General features: G+C 42.1%; 2 protein-coding genes across 4 annotated transcripts in view; both read right to left on the reverse strand.

The window, feature by feature from the left end:
• LOC143297585 (vesicle transport protein SFT2B-like) overlaps positions 1–3896 on the reverse strand; it is a 16452-nt gene extending 12556 nt beyond the window's left edge. The window contains exons 1-3 of the mRNA XM_076609992.1: positions 3725–3896; positions 1704–1790; positions 276–361 (exon numbers count right to left, since the gene is read on the reverse strand). Of these exons, the coding sequence (XP_076466107.1) occupies positions 276–361; positions 1704–1790; positions 3725–3790 (239 nt within the window). The 5' untranslated portion in view covers positions 3791–3896. The remainder of the gene's footprint in view (positions 1–275; positions 362–1703; positions 1791–3724) is intronic.
• Positions 3897–9473: 5577 nt separating this feature from the next.
• LOC143298049 (uncharacterized) overlaps positions 9474–22500 on the reverse strand; it is a 25867-nt gene continuing 12840 nt past the window's right edge. For all 3 annotated transcript variants that reach the window (XM_076610714.1, XM_076610715.1, XM_076610713.1), the window contains 5 exons: positions 21170–21408; positions 18292–18468; positions 16291–16533; positions 13797–13854; positions 9474–11758 (listed from right to left, as the gene is read on the reverse strand). In XM_076610714.1, coding sequence (XP_076466829.1) covers positions 13819–13854; positions 16291–16533; positions 18292–18468; positions 21170–21408 — 695 coding nt within the window. In that variant the 3' untranslated portion in view covers positions 9474–11758; positions 13797–13818. The remainder of the gene's footprint in view (positions 11759–13796; positions 13855–16290; positions 16534–18291; positions 18469–21169; positions 21409–22500) is intronic.

The following is a 22500-nucleotide window of genomic DNA, read 5'->3' on the forward strand; positions in this document are numbered from 1 at the left end:
CTTGTCAGCAGCAGAAAAGGGGTTAAACTAAACAATGAACACACACACACACACACTGACATGTGCACACAAATACACAGTCTGATGGCAAAGTATGTACCTATTCGAATAAAGGAAGCTGTTGTGATAACTAAGTTTATTGGATTATACATGTGAGTAATGTGATTTACTTCTACAACAGGAATGACTGTTGTTATCATTATCATGATGAACCTGGAGGAAAATTTCAGTGCACTGGATGTTTCAGTCATTTCAGTGATTGATTGATTTCTTACCTGGCCAAAGACAGTACATTGCCGAGTGTGTACAGGATGGCAAATATTATGAGCCCCTTTTTCCCCAGGAAAATGAGACTGGTGCCCTGAGAACAGACATGGGAACATCCAATTATGTGTTTTAGGATTTATTCATAAGTGTCTGAAAAACAGTATGTGTATGTGTGTGAGTGTGAGTGTGAGTGAGTGTGCGATTGTGTGTGTGTATGTGATTGTGTGTGCGCGTGTGCGTGCGTGCGTATGTATATGTGTGTGTGTGTGTGTGTGTGTGTGTGTGTGTGTGTGAATGAGATTATATGTGCGCTAGCATGCATGTCTGTCTAAGTTTGTGTGTGTCTGTGAGTCTGTTGGTGTATGCCATGCTTATGTGTGTGTGCGGTGTGTGTGTGTGTGTGTGTTGTGTGTTTGTGTGTGTTTGTGTGTGTGTGTGTGTGTGTGTGTGTGTGTGCGTGTGTGTGCGAGTGTGTGTTGTGTGTGTGTGTGTGTGTGTGTGTATGTGTTTGTGTGTGTAAGTGCACCTGTCTGTGCCTCTGTGTGTATACATGTACATCAGTGCAATAATGATATATGCTGAACCAAAGACCCTTCAAAACATCACTGGAAAAAATCTTAAATTGTCACAGATATATATATATATATATATAGGGGAAAAAAACAACAACAAAAAACCATAAATGAACAGATGATTTAAAAAACAACAACAAACAAACAAACACAAGACAACATACACGATATGTTATACTATATATTAAAAGCTATAACTTCATTGTTGTTGTTGTATACACTAGAGTTTCTTCTCATCTGATTTTCCCCCACTATGTATTATTCACATATAGCTCTTTTTGTAAGAAACACTTTTTATAATATACAGAACAGACTCTGTCATGGCACAAAGTTATGGAAAGTAGAATGATTAGAAAAGATAAAATAAAACAAAGTGGAATCAATGAAATAAAGCAAAGTGGGTATCAATATTGACGGGCGCATTAGCCAAGTGGTTAAAGTGTTGGACTTTCAATCTGAGGGTCCAGGGTTTGAATCTCGGTAACGGCGCCTGGTGGGTAAAGGGTGGAGATTTTTCCAATCTCCCAGGTCAACACATGTACAGACCTGCTAGTACTTGAACCCCCTCCGTGTGTATACACAAGCAGAAGATCAAATATGCACGTTAAAGATCCTGTAATCCATGTCAGCGTTCCGTGGGTTATGGAAACAAGAACATACCCAGCATGCACACCTCTGAAAATGGAGTATGGCTGCCTACATGGCGGGGTAAAAATGGTCATGCACGTAAAAGTCCACTCGTGTACATACGAGTAAAACGTAAAAGTTGCAGCCCACGAATGAAGAAGGATATCAATAAAGTAAAGCAAAGTGGACTCAATCAACACCAGCCAACCTAAATGTAAACTATAATCTGGCACTTACCAAAATGGAGAGTGTAGCCCCCAGTATGAAACACACGGCAAACAGCTTGATCCTCGTACTCCAGCTTAACGTGGAGGCTTCACTGATCTGAATCACGCAACATTTCAATCAGGCTTCATTGATCTGAATCACGCAACATTTCAATCAGGCTTCATTGATCTGAATCACGCAACATTTCAATCAGGCTTCATTGATCTGAATCACGCAACATTTCAATCAGGCTTCATTGATCTGAATCACGCAACATTTCAATCAGGCTTCATTGATCTGAATCACGCAACATTTCAATCAGGCTTCATTGATCTGAATCACGCAACATTTCAATCAGGCTTCATTGATCTGAATCACGCAACATTTCAATCAGGCTTCATTGATCTGAATTTACACAACATTTCAATCAGGCTTCATTGATCTGAATCATGCAACATTTCAATCAAAATTTGTTAAAAAGAGTGCTGCAACTTGGGTCCAAATGGTGACATGGAGAACCCATCCAAAATCCTCCAGTTTCATTTACAGTTTGAAGGAGGCGTCATCAAAACTCAGGGACTGATCTATGTGTGAAAAGTGTGGGGCCTCGTTTTGTGACATCAAAGACCCTACATATATACAATTGTTTATACATGTATTATTGTCTTTGTGATACTTTATGGTCTAAGCTCAAACTATGCTTGACTGACTGACTTAAATATGGAGATTTTGAAACAATATGAATTTTTTTACACAAAAGATTCAGCACTTTATAGAAGCGCTTTGTTAGAATCCATTTGGCATTGGATTTCTGATCAAGTGGCCACCAGTGATCAGGGTTCGAAGCCCTCATTTTGACATGATGTTGTCCTTGGGAAAGGTACTTTACTTTGATTTTCCCCTTTCCTCCAGTGTGTGAATGGGTATCCGATTTCTGTTGGTGAAGCTTAAAATGGCAGAAGGAAAGGACTGGGCCCCGCCATCCTGTGCCAAGCTCTAGACACACTGGATGTCAGTTCACTACTCTGATGGTTGTAAAAAGCTATGGAACCTTTAACCTTTTTAAACACAGTATCAGTATTATTTATCATCACCCAGATCAGCATGTACAAATGCAGGGCACCATATATTTACTAATCAAGACAGGATGTTTTGGACACAGAACACTGTGATGACATCCCTTTTGGGGTGGAGTATGTCAGGACAATAAATGCAGTGAGTGGGAGGGGGTTGGGGGTGGGGGGGTGAATAATTTTGAATAATGTCTGGTATCTTGTGTTCAATTTTTCCTTTTTGATATTTACATGTGTGTTGTATACATAAAGCCTAGGGCTTATTTTCAAGATTTGGCGTACATGCTCAAAATGATAATAATGTGGGGTCTATCTTGGTATCTATCTATGACAAAATAGAAGAAATTAATAAACAATTAATATATTTTTTATGTTTCAAGTATGCAGCATTGATTGAAACACTGAATTTTTTAAAAAGCCAAGGATTGTCTAAAAACAACTGTATCCTTTCCGAATAAATGGAAATACCAGTATGGAACTCAAAACAGAAACAAGACAGTTTATATTTTTCCTTTTTATTTCTAAGATGCAGTTATGATTATATGTTTGACATGAGATGTTTTATATCACTGGTAATGTTACATGTTTATTGTAAAAACTACTCCACTGAGGATAAATTTAAGTTAATGACTGAAATGAAGAGAAGAAGAAGAAAGGCTCTGGGGTGTTTCTGAGATGCATGCTGATTTGAAAACCGCAATGTCCACAACTTTCCCACGGAGTGAGTTGCGTTCACAATACTTCCTCCTCTTCAGCGACCACAATCATCATTCTGACGCTTCAGTCTCAAAAAGAGGAGGGGGTTCACTCCGCCAGTCATACAGAGGAGTAGAGGGGAAGAAATGAGGAAAAAACGAGTATTTCGACTGGACCCACTACAATACTATCTCTGTTCCAGTGGAAAACTATATTTGTTTCACTTTTCAAGTCGTCTGCTACACTGCAAGCCGGATCCTAGCCATCCGCTCAATCAATTACCTGTGCCATTACACCTTTCTCTTCTTGTTCATCTTCTCCAGCCAGAGCTCGTTTTAATTTATCCATTGTAATCAAAGTTCCAGAGCTTTCTGACGATTATTATTTGAATGTTTTGGTGTTTTTGAATCCACACAATCACAGCTTCTGACTTGTCACTGTCATCAGAAGCGGGTTTCCGGTTTTGCTTTCAAGCCGCGTAACTCTGACATCTCACGCCACGCCCACTTTTTCTTTTCCCGGGGCGCTACGTGTGTTCGTGTGTGTGTGTGTGTGTGTGTGTGTGTGTGCGTGCGCGCTCGTGTGTGAAAAGTGATGAGAAGAGAGTGAAGCGTGCATTAAATAGAAACTGAGAGAAAACAAGTCACCACCACATCATATACTGTGTGCAGAGTAGAAACAAATCATGTGAGTGGAGGATCATCAATCATGGGTAAAACACTCCATGATGGGCAGGGTCAGAGCACTGCTGATAGTCCTCAAGTTACTGCACTATAATGATGGACAAGAAACAATTGCGTAACAATTATAGTATGACCAAGTTAAAGAAAAAAAGAAGACTGAAATATTAACAACAGTGTCTGTTTGGGGGGTAGGTGCTGGTTTTGTTTTTGTAATTATTTCCTGGCCTGGCCCATCTGTTTTCAATGGCACAACCCACAACTTCTTATCCTTAACACCCCAAACCTGTGTGTGTGTGTGTGTGTGTATATGTGTGTGAGATGGATTGTGTGTGTATATATATATATATATATATATGCAAGTTTGTGTATCTGTGTGTGTGTGTGTGTCTGAGCATGATGTTCCGAGTGTTTGTGTGTGTGTTGCCTTGCAGTCACAGCACTGGACAGTCCTCACACACTGTCAGGTCATCACAAGACACACACCAGAGGTGACCGTGCACTATAGTTGAATCACTTTGGTGGCGTTCAGTTGTGTGCAGTACTCACCCCTCCCCTCCATATGTGATAACAGTAGTCACTTCATTGCGGTGCTAGATTGTAAGTAAACTACTCCCCATGAGTGTAGACCATGACGATTCTGCTGACACTGAAAACTGATGAAAAAAAACCCAAAACGAATCAAAACCCCAAAGACTTCTCCCCCCTCATCCCTGAATGGAAATAAAAAATATAAAAAAATCCCCCAGACATCAACTTCACCATGGGCATGAAAGTGAAAGGGCCCTTGAAGCTGAGGTCACTGTGAAAGCAAGGTATCAATCTTTGAATATCCACAGAATATGGCGCAATATTTCTGTATTCCCCATTCCAGTCATCCTATTTCAGCCCACAGCTCTCTTGAATCTATGGAAATGAACTGGTCAGCAGGCTCAAAAACGTATCCCACAATGATATGCCTTTGATTTAGTGAAAGGGCCCTTGAAGCTGAGGTCACTGTGAAAGCAAGGTATCAATCTTTGAATATCCACAGAATATGGCGCAATATTTCTGTATTCCCCATTCCAGTCATCCTATTTCAGCCCACAGCTCTCTTGAATCTATGGAAATGAGCTGGTCAGCAGGCTCAAAAACGTATCCCACAATGATATGCCTTTGATTTAGTGAAAGGGCCCTTGAAGCTGAGGTCACTGTGAAAGCAAGGTATCAATCTTTGAATATCCACAGAATATGGCGCAATATTTCTGTATTCCCCATTCCAGTCATCCTATTTCAGCCCACAGCTCTCTTGAATCTATGGAAATGAGCTGGTCAGCAGGCTCAAAAACGTATCCCACAATGATATGCCTTTGATTTAGTTTGAACCCATATACTCCCAATTATCACTCCGTGATGCTAACCACTCTACCATGGTGGCTTGCGTTTTGTGTGATCTGAACTTCTAAAACACAGTATTACACTCCTAAAGTAACATGATTTAAAATAATGTCAAATAATGTATGCATGTTCAAAGTGTCATTAATGATGAGAATAACATTCACAAACATTTGTGCAAATAAAATACAACACATCAATTATTGAAAGACATTTTAATGACAGATTCCCTTCTGTTTTTACTATCAAGAATGATTAAGTTACCTTGTTACAAGTCACGTAAGTTTGTTCAAAGAATGTTTGTTCACAAGCGCTAACATTTCATCTCAAGAGCTTGACTGGATGCGTTTCATAAGTCTCTGCTTCACAACTTTCTTCAAATAAGATTGTTTTTCACCATAGTTCTCTGTCAGTAAATACCACTAAAAAAAAAAAAAAAAAAAAAAAAAAAAGGAACCAAACCATTCATATACACAGCTATTTGAAATAATAATACAGTTTTAAAGTTCTTTTTGCAATGAATTGTTCTTATTCTTGAATGAAAAAAACGCAGAGCAAGGCAAAGACAGATAAAAGAAAAGGGGATGTTTATAAGACAAAGGCACAGAGAACATACAAACACTTCATAAAGAGATAGAATCAAGAGAAACAGAGTGAGAGGGAGAGAGGGAGTGTGTGTGAAGGCCACCAGCCCAAACACACAGAGAGAGTTCAACAGCAAAGAGCAAATGTTGTCACCGTCACTGTCACAAAGTCAAAATTGTTCCCTGACTCTGCCACTCAGATATACAGTAAACAACAATGTCTTCTTAGGTCCGAGTGTTATACATGTCAATCATTTTTTACTTTAACAACAACAAAAAAGAATGTGGAACAAATATGAGGATAAAAATCTGGTAATTTGTTCCAAAACAATAAATGAAAAAAACAAAACAAAATACTACAAAAAGCAAAATAAAACAAACCCCAAAATCCCACTAATACTTAACGACACTGACAGAGATCAACAAATAATCACTTCCATACTGATGGGTGCAACAGCTGGGTGGTTAGAGCGTTGGGACTTTCAATCAAAGGAACCTGGGTTCGATCTTGGAATTGGCACTTCATGGGTTAAGGATGGAGATTTTTCCTATCTCCCAGGTCAACATACATGATGACCTGCTAGTGCCTCCACCCTCCTTCATTTGTATATTCATGCAGAAAGTAAAATACACATAAAGTTCCATAATTCATTATTTAGAATACAGGTCATTCTATCAGCTGATATAGTGATAATATACCTTAAAACTTGAAGATCCTGCATTGCTCATGAGTCACTTTGCCAGCCACTGGTCTCATTCAAAATATGCAGGACACTACTGATGACTGTTTAGTTGTAGATCCAGAATAAATCAACATAATCCTAAAAGTGGGCTTCTCACTACATCATTCAGATCTTCCCACACACCTACTGACACTTTGGACCTTAAAGCCTGAACCGGACTATAAATGGCGGGCGATTTGAATCAAGCCAGTTTCTCACCAGAGTCTGACACTGTGACGTCGGTGAAGGTTTATTCAAAATAAAAGCCTAATAAAGCTACGGTTTGGCTTCATTTATGGCAGAGAGCGAGATTTGCCTAGCAGCTTCCAATCTAGACCTGAATTGACTTTGGAAAGTACAAAATGTGTCAGCTACACGTAATACAAAATTTGAATGCAGAGAAAAGGGGCGGAGCTAGAGCCGTTTGTGTTTGCGCTAGACGTGTCTGTCAGATAAAAATAGCACCAGCACGTGGTACTGTCCGGTGAGAATTGGAAAGCATGCAGACAGCCCCTCGACGTTGGCAACCGTAAACGACCACATTGTTTGTAAAACATGCAAACGGAGAGAAATATGACGATCTACTAACCTACCGGACACGTGCTCGCGCTTTTTATAGATAAACTCCGCCCCTTTCCCTTTTATGGATAGGCTCTAGTGCGCATGCGCAACCGAAACCTTGTTCTCGGGAGTTAAGACTTTAACATGAACTCTACAGACATGGAAGTGGAGGGAAACAGAAACCAAGGCCAGCCTAAGAATAGGGTATTCAGGGCCACAGAAACACATACACGCAAAACAGATTCATAACATGAGCTACTGGCCTGCTTACTACTATCCAGATAATAGGCATGCAATACACATACACAAAATTCACCACAAGCACTTTCCACCTTTATGGCATTTGAGTTTCACAAAGCATAATATTCAAGATAAAGAATTCAATGGAGGTCGATGGAACATGATACTTAGGTGTGTGAAAAACGAGTGAAAAGAAAAGGAAAAGACAGAGCTGATGATGACTGTATCTATATACACATGTACATCCATATACATATATATATATACAACACTGAGCTACATACTTTCATATTCAATGCCAGAAAAACAGATAAAACTTACTGCATACACACATGACACACACACAAATCCACCACACACACAATCTTTGCTGACCAACATGACTGTAACATACATTCTGAGCTGACCAGGGGTCGTATTCAAGAGACCATCATGCCTGTGGGTAAATGTGAACCTGCGGGTAATCTGCCTGTGGCAAAGCAAACTGCCCAAGGGTAAGCAGTATCCAGTACTCAGGAACACAAAAGCCTACCTGTGGTCTACAAACCCGAAGGCAATTTACCCTCACTATCTGCCAAGGGTGACTGCCCATGAAGCAGACGTAAATAAGGTGGATCCTTCTGTAACGTTGATTCTGTTGAGGAGAAAATGGGTGTGCTTTGCGGATAGCCCGTGTTTTGCTCTCTTGACAATACTCTGAACTGTGGTGCAGTGAGAAGCAACAGTGTATGCGCAGAAGGGAATCACCGGGATGTGTTAGCTGCCTGAGTGCACCGCACATGTCTTGAATATCAAGATAACTTAACCTTCGATGTAAATTCTACCTGCAGCTGCCAACCATGTCAAAGGTATCTTGCCTTTAGGCAAAATGAATTCTGTCTTGAATACAGCCCCAGGCAGGCAACACACCCAGGTCAGTGCAAACAGGCTGTCAGTGTCATTGTGCAGCACTATGCCAATGCTATGACATGGGAGAAATCTTATCACAATGAAAGCTGGCATCAAAACATGCACAAAGTTTAAAACATCATTATCAATGAAAAAAAGTTGACACTAGCCATGAAACAAACATACTCTAAAAATGGTAAAAGTAACAAGCTACTTGTGTACACATTTTTAATTGCTTTAAATGAAAAAAGAATTATATATCATGCTAGAAAGTTAGCAAAGAGGGAGAACATAGAAACGATCATCAGCATGATAGCATAACGGATAAAGCAAAGTAATCATTAAAAAAAAAAAGTAAACCACTCAGTGTATTGACCATAAACTCCCATGTTTACTGTGCTCTCATAGCAAAAACAAAACAAAAAAAGACAGAAGAAAAGAAAAGTCTTAACTGGTGTGTTTGTATATGTTACTTTTAAAAGTTCAGAACAGGACCACCTTTGTGGGGAATGAGGCTGGAGGGGAGGGGAGGGCAGGGGGGTAGGAGGAAGTGTGTGTGTGTGTGTGGAGGTGGGGGATGTTACAGCAGTTTCATTTGGTTCCACAACATCTGTCTCACAGCCACAGCTGTCCATTCCTGGCAATGCCACAAGCTTTTCTGCTCACTCCCACAAACACCTCCCGAAAACGGAGTATGACTGCAGACACATGGTAGGGGCAAAGTTGGGCATACACGTAAAAGCCCACCCATGTATACAAGTGAATGTGGGAGTCGCAGCCCATGAACGAAGAAGACTCTTACAAACAACTAAATGCAGCATGTTCACTGCCCACCATTCATGCATCATTTATTGGTGTCCGTGTAAGTTTTAAACCCAATTCCCAAACACCCCACCCCTTCCATTAGCACCCTCCCATTCCCTTAAACCAGTTTTATACGGCTTATTAATGTCCCCTCGCCCACCCATTTTGCTCTCTCTTTCACACACCCCTCCTCTCAATCCCCAGATGTATTCTTCTTTGTTCGTGGGCTGCAAATCTCACGTTCACTTGTATGTACATGAGTGGGGTTTACGTGCATGACTGTTTTTACCCCACCATGTAGATAGCCATACTCTGATTTTGGGGGTGCACATGCTGGGTATGTTCCTGTTTCCATAACCCATCGAATGCCGACATGGATTACAGGATCTTTAACATGCGTATTTGATCTTCTGTTTGCATATACACAGGAGGGGGGTTCAGACACAAGCAGGTCTGCCCATATGTTGACCTGGGAGATTGGAAAAATCTCCATCCTTTACCCACCAGGCGCCGTTACCACGATTTGAACCCAGGACTTCAGATTGAAAGTCCAACACTTTAACCACTCGGCTGTTGCGCCCGTCACACAGATGTGTAACTCCATGTAAAGTAATTGGTAGTTTTCTCCTTTGCTTCATACCCTACTTTTCCCAGCCCAAATTTTCCTATAGTTTTGATTTATTTCAATTCATTTTATGTTTTACACAAACCTGAGGTTGACTCTCAAGGCCTGACCAAACACTGGGTTTATGTGTAGGTCAGGAATTGCTTTAAAAAAAAGAAAAAAAAAAAAAAAAGATTTCTATGCAGATGTGGTTTTGCATATGTGAATCAGACTGCACATTCTGACACTGAAACCCAGCAGCATACCATTCCAGCAATGTCCCATATGGCCTGGAAAACTGGGGGAGAGAAGGTGGGTGGGGAACATAAATACATGGTCAAGTATTCACCCCCTTGAAGCACCAGGTCTACAATATCTGTGGAAAAAAAGTTTTCATGAGAAGGGAAAAGTCTGCGTTATTTCTTTTTCTTGAACAAAAATCTGTAGGCAAAAACAAGCTGTGGCTATGATCTAGACTGTCTCTGAAAAGAAAAATTGTTTCAGGTAGGAAAAGCCTCCAGGTTTAAACCCCCTTCTCTCAAAATCAGTCTGTGCACACACACACACAGAGTCCAGCTTTGATTAGCACAATACAATCTCTGAAAACCTTCACAGCTTTTTTCTTCTTTTCTCTCTTTTTTTTTTTTTTGTTAATGCAAGAAGCCGCTAACTACAGACCGGCAATGTGTCAAAGGTTCACCCCACACCCACGTTTATCCAGGTCCACAATCGCAGGCTTTGTGTGTGTGAATGTGTGTTGCGATGTCTACACATGAGCTGTGTGTTGATCCTCAGAGAATCCATGACTGCTTTGCAAAGAACTGGTTGTCAGCCACTCCAGCTTGTCTTAATGAGTACCAGCTTAGCCAAGTCAAGAAAAGAAACGAAGTGAGATCCTTTCTCATGTGGCAGGTGACAGGACAATTTAAAAGAAATGAAGGGAGATCCTTTCTTATGTGGCAGGTAACGGGGACAAGCTTTAACCCCTTGACTGCTGCTGACAAGTGTGCTCATCAGTCCAGGGCTGTTGATGCTGACTGTGGTACGATGGAGGTTACAGGTCACCATCCTTTACTTGGACTCCTTCCTCTAGGGACTGCATCATTTCTGTTCAGTGAGCAGGAGGAAAGTGGCAGAGTGGTTAAGACGATCATCTGCCAATACAGAGATTCTGTGAGGGTCTGGGATCGAATCCCGCTCTTGCCCTTTCTCCAAAGTGTGACTGGAAAATCAAACTGAGTGTCTAGTCATTTGGATGGGACGATAAACCAAGGTCTCTGTGTGCAGCACACACTTGGTGCACTGAAAAAGAACCCATGGCAACGAGAGCATTGTCCTCTGGCAAAATTCTGAAGTGGAAATCCACTGACAGATACACAAATACATAAGTGCATGCACTCAAGGCCTCACTGAGTGCACTGGGCTATGCTGCTGGTCAGGCATCTACCTAGCAGATGTGGTGTAGTGTATGTGGATTTGTCCGAACGCAGTGACGCCTCCTCGAGAAATTGAAACTGAAACTGTTCAGCAAAATCAGTTACGATTGCTTGAAAGCACCCAAGTAGCAGCTCTTGCACTACAAAGTCGTACCACAGATTTCACTCCCTCAGGGTTCAGCAGTCAAGGGGTTGAAGTCACCTCTCCACTTGGCTCTCTTATCACTCTGCCCTTTCCTTTCCTCCTGAGATCACTGCTGAAGTCACAGGCTAAACCCAGGTATTTACGGTCACTTTAAAGTGATCATCATGTGATGACAGGTGTTTTTTTGTTGGTGTTTTCTGCTGTTGACATGGCATTGCCCCTCCACTTGTTTGTGGGATGTGGTTACCCCTGTCTGTGTATTCAGGATGTCGTCAGATCTGATGGACAAGAAGAAAGTTTTAACACTGGTTACAGAATAAAATAATACATGAAGTCAAAGAGTATAAATCAGTAGTTACTTAAAAAAAAGTCTTTTTAAGTGAAATGTCCATTCACACTATTCATATTCCACTCACCAGAACACACCGACTCAGTTTTCCCCTTAAACCCACACACATCTTGTCATATACATGCAAATTCACAACACACACACACTGAGGTTCTGTACTCATTTAAATGCTTGTGCTTGATGGATCAAAACTTATGTTCATGAACATGCACTCACATTATGTAATATCTTATGCATATCAAAACATGCATAAAATCAAACAAGAAATACTTCTTAACTTTGAACTTTAATAGTTGGAACTTTGATGGTCTAGTTTTTATCCTGAATCAATATCATGGAAATATAGAATGTGAAGCAACTGCCAGAATGTGCATTTCTCTGTTTCTGACACCAAACACTGCATTAGTGTAAACTTAATTACCAAGGAACAAGAAAGATGGGAAAAAATGCACAAAGATCTGCAAAAGATTTTTTCCAAGTAGATATAAGCTCTAAAAAAGGCATGTTCCCCCCAAAGCCCCCCCCCCCCCACACCCCCCCTGCAAAAGAACCATTACCACACTTTGAATGTTATGGAGGCATTGCACTTAGTTACTGGTAAGATTTGGGGGAATGTCGTACACTACCAATCATCCTTAAGACATTGTGATCTTTGTGAGGGGTTTCATTTTCAAGGAGGTGCCACTGCCTTCAGAAAAATCCACATACGCTACAAAGCACATCTTGCTAGGCAGATGCCTGACCAGCAGCATGAAATGTAACCCAACATGCTTAGTCAGGCCTTGAGTGCATGCATATATATTTTTGTACATATCTCAGTGGATTTCTTCTACAGAATTTGCCAGAGGACAATACTCATTTTGTCATGGGTTCTTTTTCAGTGTGCTAAGTGTGTGCTGCACACTGGACCTTGACTTATCGTTTCATCCAAATGACTATATGCCCAGTTTGATTTTCCAGTCAAACTTGGGAGAAAGGGTGAGACCAGGATTTGAAACCACCCTCTCATGGACACTGTACTGCCAGATAAGCCAATTGTGATCTTCGTAAGCAGTTTCAGTTTCAAAGGAGGTGTCTCTACATTCAGACAAATCCATACTCGCTACTGCCTACACCACATCTTGCAAGGCAGATGCCTGACCAGCAGCATAACCCAACATGCTTTGTCAGGTCTTGAGTGCATGCATATATATGTACCTATCAGACTGGATTTATTTCAAATTCTACAAATTTTGTCAGAAGACAACACTCATGGTTCCACAGGATATTTTCCAGTGTGCCAAGTGTGTGCTGCAAACTGGACCTTGACTTATCTCATCCGAATGACTATACTCTCAGTTTGATTTTCCTGTCAAACTTGGGAGAAATGGCGAGACCTGGACTCTCATGAGCATCTTAACCATTCTGCCACCTTCCTCTTGTCACCCGATTTTTGTAAGGAGACAGTAACTGTAAAGAGGGTCCATTGTAAAACAAACAAACAACCCAACATGCTTTGTATTGTTTCTTTGTTGAAATACATGTTTAATGAGCCTGTTATGTGGATGCTTTGTGAGGTACCTTGAACCAGCTAAGCTGTACATACTACTCTTGTGATTTTACGACTACAGTGATTAAACTCTTAAGGTCATCATGATCAGATGGTGCATTCAATGGGCACACTCGAGTCTGCCCATGTTTGTCACAGGCTTCAAGATGTCCGCTTTTGATTTTTATTAATTTGAGTAAAAAAGAAAAAAAAGAAGCAGATGCGGTGTAGCATATAAGGGTAAGTCTGCATGCTTTAACACCTCCTTTGAAGGGAAACTCAAGATGTTAAAATCTGGTGTGCCAGCTGCTGTACAATGACTGGAGCAATGGAGAACTGTGGACTGTATTTACTTGGCAGATGATGAACTGTTCACTGTTACATTTCCTTTATGTATCTGGACCACTTTCCACCAATCACACCAAAATATCACACTCACAGATCAGACTGCTGGACTGATTTCAGTGCTTGCCAGACTCCAGCTTCTGTAACATTCCCTGTGAAACAACAGAAACAAAGTGTCCATAACGTTCAGCATCAGCAATGTAGGCATTCATTTCATACAACACACACTCCTATTTAATAAATGTGGTATGGAAGCATAATAGGCCTGACCAGTGCTAAAAAAACATGAGACAAGCATTTGAAATACTTTCTGGACTTAAAAAAGTGTACATTTAGCGAACCTCAGTCACTAAGAAATAATCCTTGGAGAAAACGACCAAAAAAACCCCCCCCCCCCAAAAAAAAAACAACAACAAAAAACAACAACAAAAAAACCAAAAGAAAACAGATTGCATAAACATATTATTGTGGTACTAGTTGTAGATTAATTCTTGCATTCTCTTCACCAATTTGATTCTTCCCAATCTTAAACAAAACAAAAGTGTTCAAATCTGCTCACAACACAGCAGCAATAATGAATATAAGAAATTCTATTTGTTTAGCTATACAGGTACAGGGCTATTCCCTTCCTTGAATGTTCGAAAATAATGTCATCCAATACGACAAAGACTTCTTACAAACTGACTAAAAACCTAGGCTGTTGTCAGTAAACTGAGATCTTAAATATGTGAAAACCTAAACACAAGACTTGCGCATACATTAAACCACATGACAATGCTTGTGCGTTAAGCACATTTCAGATTCCTGCCTGCATGTGACAGAGCCCTCTCTCAGATAGCTGCCATAGAGAAAAGCACTGGCAAGGTTGTTCCATTATTTCATTGACGTACATTACACAAGTATGTAAAATTTTTATTGAGAAAAGCCTTGAAGACAAAGGGAAAGACATGCTTTTTCTTTGTCACTCCCTTTTTTTCTTCTCTTTTATAAAATAATAATCTCTGAAAAACAAACAAATAAACAACAACAACAAAAAAAACAAAAAACACACCCCCAAAAACAAAAACAAAACAAAAAACCAAAAAAAAACCCACCAACAAAACAAAACAAAGAAAACAGCAAGTAATGAAGAGAGATAGTGGGAGGGTGGGACAGGGGACTGAGAGAGAGTGAAAGAGATACAATAAAAGACTGAGTGACACAGACAGCAAAGAGTGGACCCTCATTCTCTTTTCAACGCCTCCATAACAGAACTATCACCACACTGTTCCCAGCACACAGCTAACAGCACACAGCATGACATGGCTGACAGCACACAGCATGGCATGGCTGACAGCACACAGCATGACATGGCTGACAGCACACAGCACGACATGGCTAACAGCACACAGCATGACATGGCTGACAGCACACAGCATGACATGGCTGACAGCACACAGCACCACACGGCTAACAGCACACAACATGACATGGCTGACAGCACACAGCACGACATGGCTGACAGCACACAGCACCACACGGCTGACAGCACACAGCACCACACGGCTAACAGCACACAACACAAGCACCACATGGCTGACAGCACACAGCACCACACGGCTAACAGCACACAACACAAGCACCACATGGCTGACAGCACACAACACAAGCACCACATGGCTGACAGCACACAGCACCACATGGCTAACAGCACACAACACAAGCACCACATGGCTGACAGCACACAACACAAGCACCACATGGCTGACAGCACACAGCACCACACGGCTAACAGCACACAACACAAGCACCATATGGCTAACAGCACACAACACAAGCACCACATGGCTGACAGCACACAGCACCACACGGCTAACAGCACACAACACAAGCACCATATGGTTAACAGCACACAACACAAGCACCACATGGCTGACAGCACCACACGGCTAACAGCACACAACACAAGCACCACATGGCTGACAGCACACAACACAAGCACAACATGGCTGACAGCACACAGCATGACATGGCTGACAGCACACAGCACGACATTGCTGACAGCACACAGCACGACATGGCTGACAGCACACAGCATGACATGGCTGACAGCACACAGCACGACATGGCTGACAGCACACAACACACAGTGACACCCACATACAACCACACAACTTACAGCACAAAGCACAGCCCCACTCCCAGCACACACACACACACACACAGTGACACACATACGACCACACAACTAACAGCATATAGCACCACACCACTCCCAGCACACACACACATACCACCCAACACCCAGCACACACACATACCACCATACAGCTAACAGCACATAGCACCACACCACTTCCAGCACACACACACACATACCACCATAAAGCTAACAGCACATAGCACCACACCACTCCCAGCACACACACACACATACCACCACACAGCTAACAGCACATAGCACCACACCACTCCCAGCACACACACACATACCACCACACAGCTAACAGCACATAGCACCACACCACTCCCAGCACACACACACACACCACCACACAGCTAACAGCACACAGCACCACACCACTCCCAGCACATACACACACACATACCACCACACGGCTGACGGCACTGGCGGTGCCAGGCGATGACCCCTGGGCCAGCTGTGACCTCAGCAGCTCCTGCAGGCGGCGGGATTCGAGCGGTGTTGAGCCCTGGGCAGGGGGGGGCCGTCTGGCCACCTTGGCTGGAGGCGTGTGGCACTCCTCACTCTGCTTGTCTCCGTTTGTCAGGTATGGGTGGGCCAGCAGCTCAGCTGTGGTGGCGCGCGATTTCACTTCTCGCCTCAGACATTTCTGGCGGACGTCAAAGGTTATAATGATGGTTTTTGTTCCCTTTCTTCGTTCGTGGGCTGCATCTCCCACTTTCACTTGTATGAACATGAGTGGGCTTTTATGTGTATGACTGCTTTTACCCCGCCATGTAGGCAACCATACTCCATTTTCGGGGATGATGAATGATGATGATATGGATACTTTAGCTTAAATGGCACCTATCCTCCTCGGTCGGAGACCAAGCTTTGATTGCTTTACAAACATGGAGTCACTTGCAGAACAGGCTGCCTACTTGGGTAGAGCCGACTGACAGCTGCCATTAGGCGCTTATCATTCGTTATACTGTGTCATTTAGTCAGGTTTTAGTCACGGGCCCATACACACTCAGACATGTAACAGTTTACATGTATGACCATTTTCTTTATTTACCCCACCATGTATGCAGCCTTACTCTGTTTTTTTGGGGGGTGGGGTGTGTGTGTGTGTGTGCATACTGGGTATATTCTTGTTTCCATTATCCACCGAACGCTGACATGGATTACAGGATCTTCATAACACATGTATTTGATCTTCTGTGTGTGTATACACACGAAGGAGGTTCAGGCACTTGCAGGTTTGCACATGTGTTGACCTGGGAGATCAGAAAAATCTCCCCCATTTGAACCCGGAACCGTCATACAGAAAATCCAACGCTTTAACCACTTGGCTATTGCGCCAGTCAAAGTTAGAGAATTTGAAAGGTTAAAGGCCCTGCAGTCTTTCACAGGCCATCAGAGCAGTGAACTCCTATCCACTGTGTCTAGGGTTTCAGCGTAGGAAGGCAGGGCCCAATCCTCTTCATCCGCTGTTCTAACCTTCCCCAGGTGGTCAGATACCTATTCACAACTTGGGTGGAGTGAGGAAAATTGAAAGTAACGTGCCCGTCCAAATAACACAACTACCATGCCAAAACAGGGCCTCAGAATTGGTGGAGGTGAGAAATAATGCATGCTATGATGAACACTAACCATAGAAATGTGAAAGAGAGAAGATTTCTTTATTTTTGGCAGAGTCTGCAGTGATTTTCAATACTTTTCTTTCATTGCATGAAACAAACAACAATGGAGTGATAAAGTGTCTCCAACAGTGAAATCGAAAGTTAAATGTCATGAACAGACAAATCGTCACTCTCCACCCAACTGTGTCAAGTATTATCCTGATGTATACTGAAGACAAAAGGAATTAAGAGAGACAAAATCAACAGATACACCAAAGAAGAAGAGAAAAAACAAAAGAAAACAAACAAGACACAAAAGAAAACAAAATCTCACCTCCAACTTTCCAAGGAAAAAAGACAACCTACCCATCAATGTCACCCCCACCCAAAAAAAACACTACCTCCACAATAACTCTCTAAAAAAAAAAAAAAAAAAAAAAAAAAAGAGAGAGAGAGAGAGAAAAAAAAAAGAAGAACAAGAAAATAGAAAACCCTCCCCGAAAACTTCCACAGTAAAATCTCCTCAACAACTTCCCATTAAAAAACAAACAAAAAACAAAACAAAACAAAAACAAGACCAAAACTTCCCCAAAAGATTTGAAAACAACATTGATAACAAAAGACACCTCCACCACAACTTTCCCACAGGAAAAAAAAAAACCCAACACACTCACAACAGCTTCCTAAACTTGCCCACAACTTATAAACAAACAAAAAAGCCCCAAACAAAAAATCCCCACCTTTGCCACAACTTAAAAAACACACACAAAAAACAACAACACAACAACAACAAAGACCCTGACCTTCAGAACGTCCATGACATGGGGGTCTGGGAGGTCGGGGAACTTGATGGGCACGGCAGGGTTGGTGATGGCCTGCAGCTTGGCCATGTTGTTCTTGATGTGCTGGAAGGGGGTGCGCCCATACACCATGTTGTACAGGATGCAGCCCAGGGACCACACATCGCTCCGCACCCCCACCTGACCTCACACACACACACACCTGGCTGTGTCACTTTTCATTTTCATTTGAATGATGATGATGAATGATATGGATACTTACATAGCGCCCAGAGATGCCAACCCCTGTCAAGTGTTTGTAGGAACAATCAGGAAATTTGGTAAAAACATACTGAATTTGGTAGGAACATTCGGACTCCAAGCCTCATCAGCAAATGGATATTTTTCAGTGTACGTTTGGCGAAACTTCTGTCCCGCTGCTGTTTCTTTACAGCTTACACATCTGTGGCACTGTGTCGCTTCCCTGGTCTTTGTTCCTCCAGTTTCTCACAATTAGAATCCATGGCTGACTTCTCTGTTCCGAACCACTTGTTCCTTCCTTGCACTCCATAGCTTAATTAAACCACCGGGCACAGATGCTGTTTGACTGAAACGCAACTTGATTTAGCCACATTCTCTTTTGTTTGGGTAAACGATTAAACTGACTGGTCCACTCAATGCTGTTTCAATGTAAACACGCACGTGATTAGCTAAGCATCATCACGTGAGACCAAGGTTAGCAGTGACTGCCCTGGCCTCATGATCGATAGGTCTAGAGAGTCTGGGTAATGTTACGACAGGAAAGCATATGACCAATCTATGTTGTCAAAAATGAACTCGTCGGAACAATTCTGACGTTGGGGTCATGTCAGAACAAACTGCATTCGAGCGTAACAAAATACAGTGAAATCATAATAGCTGGCATCTTTGAGTGCCTACCTTCAGCTGGATACCAAGCTCTAAGTGCTTTACAAACACGGTGTCACTTGCACAACCTGCCTACCTGGGTAAAGCTGACTGACGGCTGCCTATGGGCACTGTACACGGCTGCTCAGCCAAGCACAATAGTTGGCCGAGCAGCGTCTAGCGTCTTGGGTCAAAAATTTTTTAATGCCAGACTTTCCCACCGCACTCTGCACTGACCGGCACATTCGCCGCGGTATTTCTGGCCCCGCGCGCCAAACTGGGACACTGCCTTCTTTGTTTCACTCGGCCCTGCAGCCCCGCCCCACTTTTCCCACCTTTTCACAGCATCCACACATTTCCTGCAGCGATTACAGAAAGTTGAATTATTGCTATTGCTGGTTGTATTATTGGAGTGCAGTTTGAGTTGATTTACACAATTTCATTATTTTATCAACATCATCGTTTCATTTTTTTTTTTTACCTTAAAATTCTTCGTCTTTCTCGTGGAATGAAGGGCACGGCAGTGCCATAAGCCGACAGACACTCACCCCGCTCTCCATCCCCCTGCTGCTCACTCTCACCATGCTACAGTGTGTTCATTTAAACGTTTGTTGTGCTGCCAAGAAAAATCGCACAACTCAAAAGGTAAGCTAATCTGCATGCAGGCATGCTATATGTTCTGTGTGTATTGACGATGTTATTGTGCTAAACGCCTGTTTTCTTAGAGAGGGATTTAAACTTAACGATTTTTGCGATCATGTTTCTGCTTATCCTTCTCTTCTCTTTCTTCATTTATGTTTCAGCCGTTGCCGCAACAACCGCTATGTAAGAAAACATATTGTGTTTGGAGTCAATGGAAAGCTTATTTTGTGTTCTTTTTAGAAAACCACTTCTTTAGTCGTTATTTCCGATCCATCCGAGGAGATGATGCGCGAAAGAAACAAAGCAGATTTACCGCCGAACAAGCGTACAGCGAGTGCTGCTGGCGCGGCCTGTTTGTCAGCCGCGTTTATTTATATCCATGCCCTACTTCCTGGGTTCACGAACTTTCGCAGGGCCAACTAAAGTGCCAGCACTGAACACCCGTGTGTATCATTTGTTTCCTGTGTTATTCAATCAGGTTTCAGGCATGCACATATACACACTCAGAAAGACATGGAGCATTTTACATGTATGACCGTTTTGTTTATTTACCCCACCCTGAAGGCAGCCATACTTTTTTTCGGGGGTGTGCATGCTGGGTATATTCTTGTTTTCACAACCCACCGAACGCTGACATGGATTATACAATCTTTAACATGTGAATTTGATCTGCGTGTGTATACACAAGAAGGGGGTTCAGGCATGAGCAGGTCTGCACATATGTTCAGATTGAAAGTCCAATGTTTCAACCACTCGGTTATAGCGCCCATGCTTTTTTCATATGATGATAATACTAATAATGATAATAATAATATCATTATTAATACTACTACTAATACATTTATAAAGCATTTTCAAACCTCTAAGTGCCTTACAATAACAACATGTCAGTCAGACAGACACAAAGCACACAAGAACAGAGAAAGACATGTATGCACACACAAACATGGAAGAAACAGACACAGATCCACAGAATACAGTTATGGAATTTTATCATGTATGACAGTATTCCATATGATTAATGATATTCAAATATGTGTTGATTTACAAAGAAAATCTTAACCCCACAGCCACAAAAAAACCAAAACAAAACCAAAAAAAAAAAAAAAAAAAAAACCACCCCAAAACAACCTTAAACATTTGAACAATGCATCAAGATTTTCTCTCTCTCTTTTTGCTGGGCATTTTCAGCTACCAAATATGAAATGATTTTTTCAAACTTAAGAAACAACAAAAAACAAACTAAACTCCCCAAAAATAGAGTAGCAATGGACACATGCATTGAAAAAAACACCAAAAAAAACCCACCAACCCCCCCCGCCCCCACCCTCCATACCAGATTCCCCCCACACACCTTATACTTGGGCTGGGCCTGGCTCTCGTTCTCCTTCTCCTCCATTGAATCGTCAGCGCCATCATCACAGGCGGCCATGATAGCCTCGGGACTCATGTAGCTGGGAGTGCCGACGCGCGACTCCTTAAGAACGCTCGTCTTGTCCTGCTGCAGGGTGTTGGCGATGCCAAAGTCAATCAGCTTCAGGTTCCCCGCCACCAGCATGAAGTTGGCCGGCTTCAGGTCAGAGTGGATCACACCTGTGAGCAGGAGGGAAGACGGGTTGAGACGCTTATGATGATGATGATGATGATATGGATACATATATAGTGCTTATCTTCAGTCGGAGACCAGGCTCTGAGCGCTTTTATAAACTCCAGGTCATTTGCACAACAGGCTGCATATATGAAAAGCAAACTTGGGGTCATTTGCCTGCCTACTAGAGTAGAGCCAACTGACAGCTGCCACTGGGCGCTCATCATTATCTGTCAGTACAGTGTCCATGGGGGTCTGTGTTCGAATCTGGGTCTTGCTCTTTCAAATCCCAAGTTTGATTGGAAAATCTAACTTGAGTGTATGGTCATGCGATGAGATGATAAACCAGCATCCCATGTGCAGCATGCCTTGAAAAAGAACCCATGGTAACAAAAGTGCTGTCCTCTGACAAAATTCTGTAGAAGAAATCCTCTGATAGGTACACAAGTATACAAAGCATGTGCTGAAGGCCTGACTAGCGTGTTGGGTTATACTGCTGGTCAGGCATCTGCCTAGCAAACGTGGTGTAGTGTAAATGCATCTAGCTGAATGCAGTAACGCCTCTTTGAGAAACTGAAACTATATATAGCAGTGGACATTATCTTTTGTTGCTTATAGTTATAGCCCAATGTCACAGAGCCAAAGCCAGGGGCTGAACACACTGTAAATATCTGTCTCGTATCTGTATCATCTTTTGTCACTAACTGGCCAGCCAGTCAGCCATAAAGGGCTACAATGTGGCTGAACACACTGTATAGTGTATATATGTGACACAGCAAGCAAAAACCAGGCTTACATCGGAATTTATCATTTTTGACATTTATGTATTTTCAGAAAGTTTTAAAATCACCGATTAACAACCCCCCCCCCCCCACCAGAACTGATCTATCTAACATAGTATTTTTTCTATAATTTTTTTCAAAGTTGGTGTGCCCCAAAAGAACAACTGCAGAAATTGGCTCATGAAAAAAACATACAACTGCATGCTTGGAACTTTAGAACAAGGATTATTTTGAACATGTATTTGGTGTCAAAAGGTTCAGAATTAAGTAAACTATAAATTTCCATATGAAAAAAAAAAGCACAGGAAAATGAAT

Source organism: Babylonia areolata, chromosome 23 (assembly GCF_041734735.1).
Source record: "Babylonia areolata isolate BAREFJ2019XMU chromosome 23, ASM4173473v1, whole genome shotgun sequence".
NCBI classification, from domain to species: domain Eukaryota; kingdom Metazoa; phylum Mollusca; class Gastropoda; order Neogastropoda; family Buccinidae; genus Babylonia; species Babylonia areolata.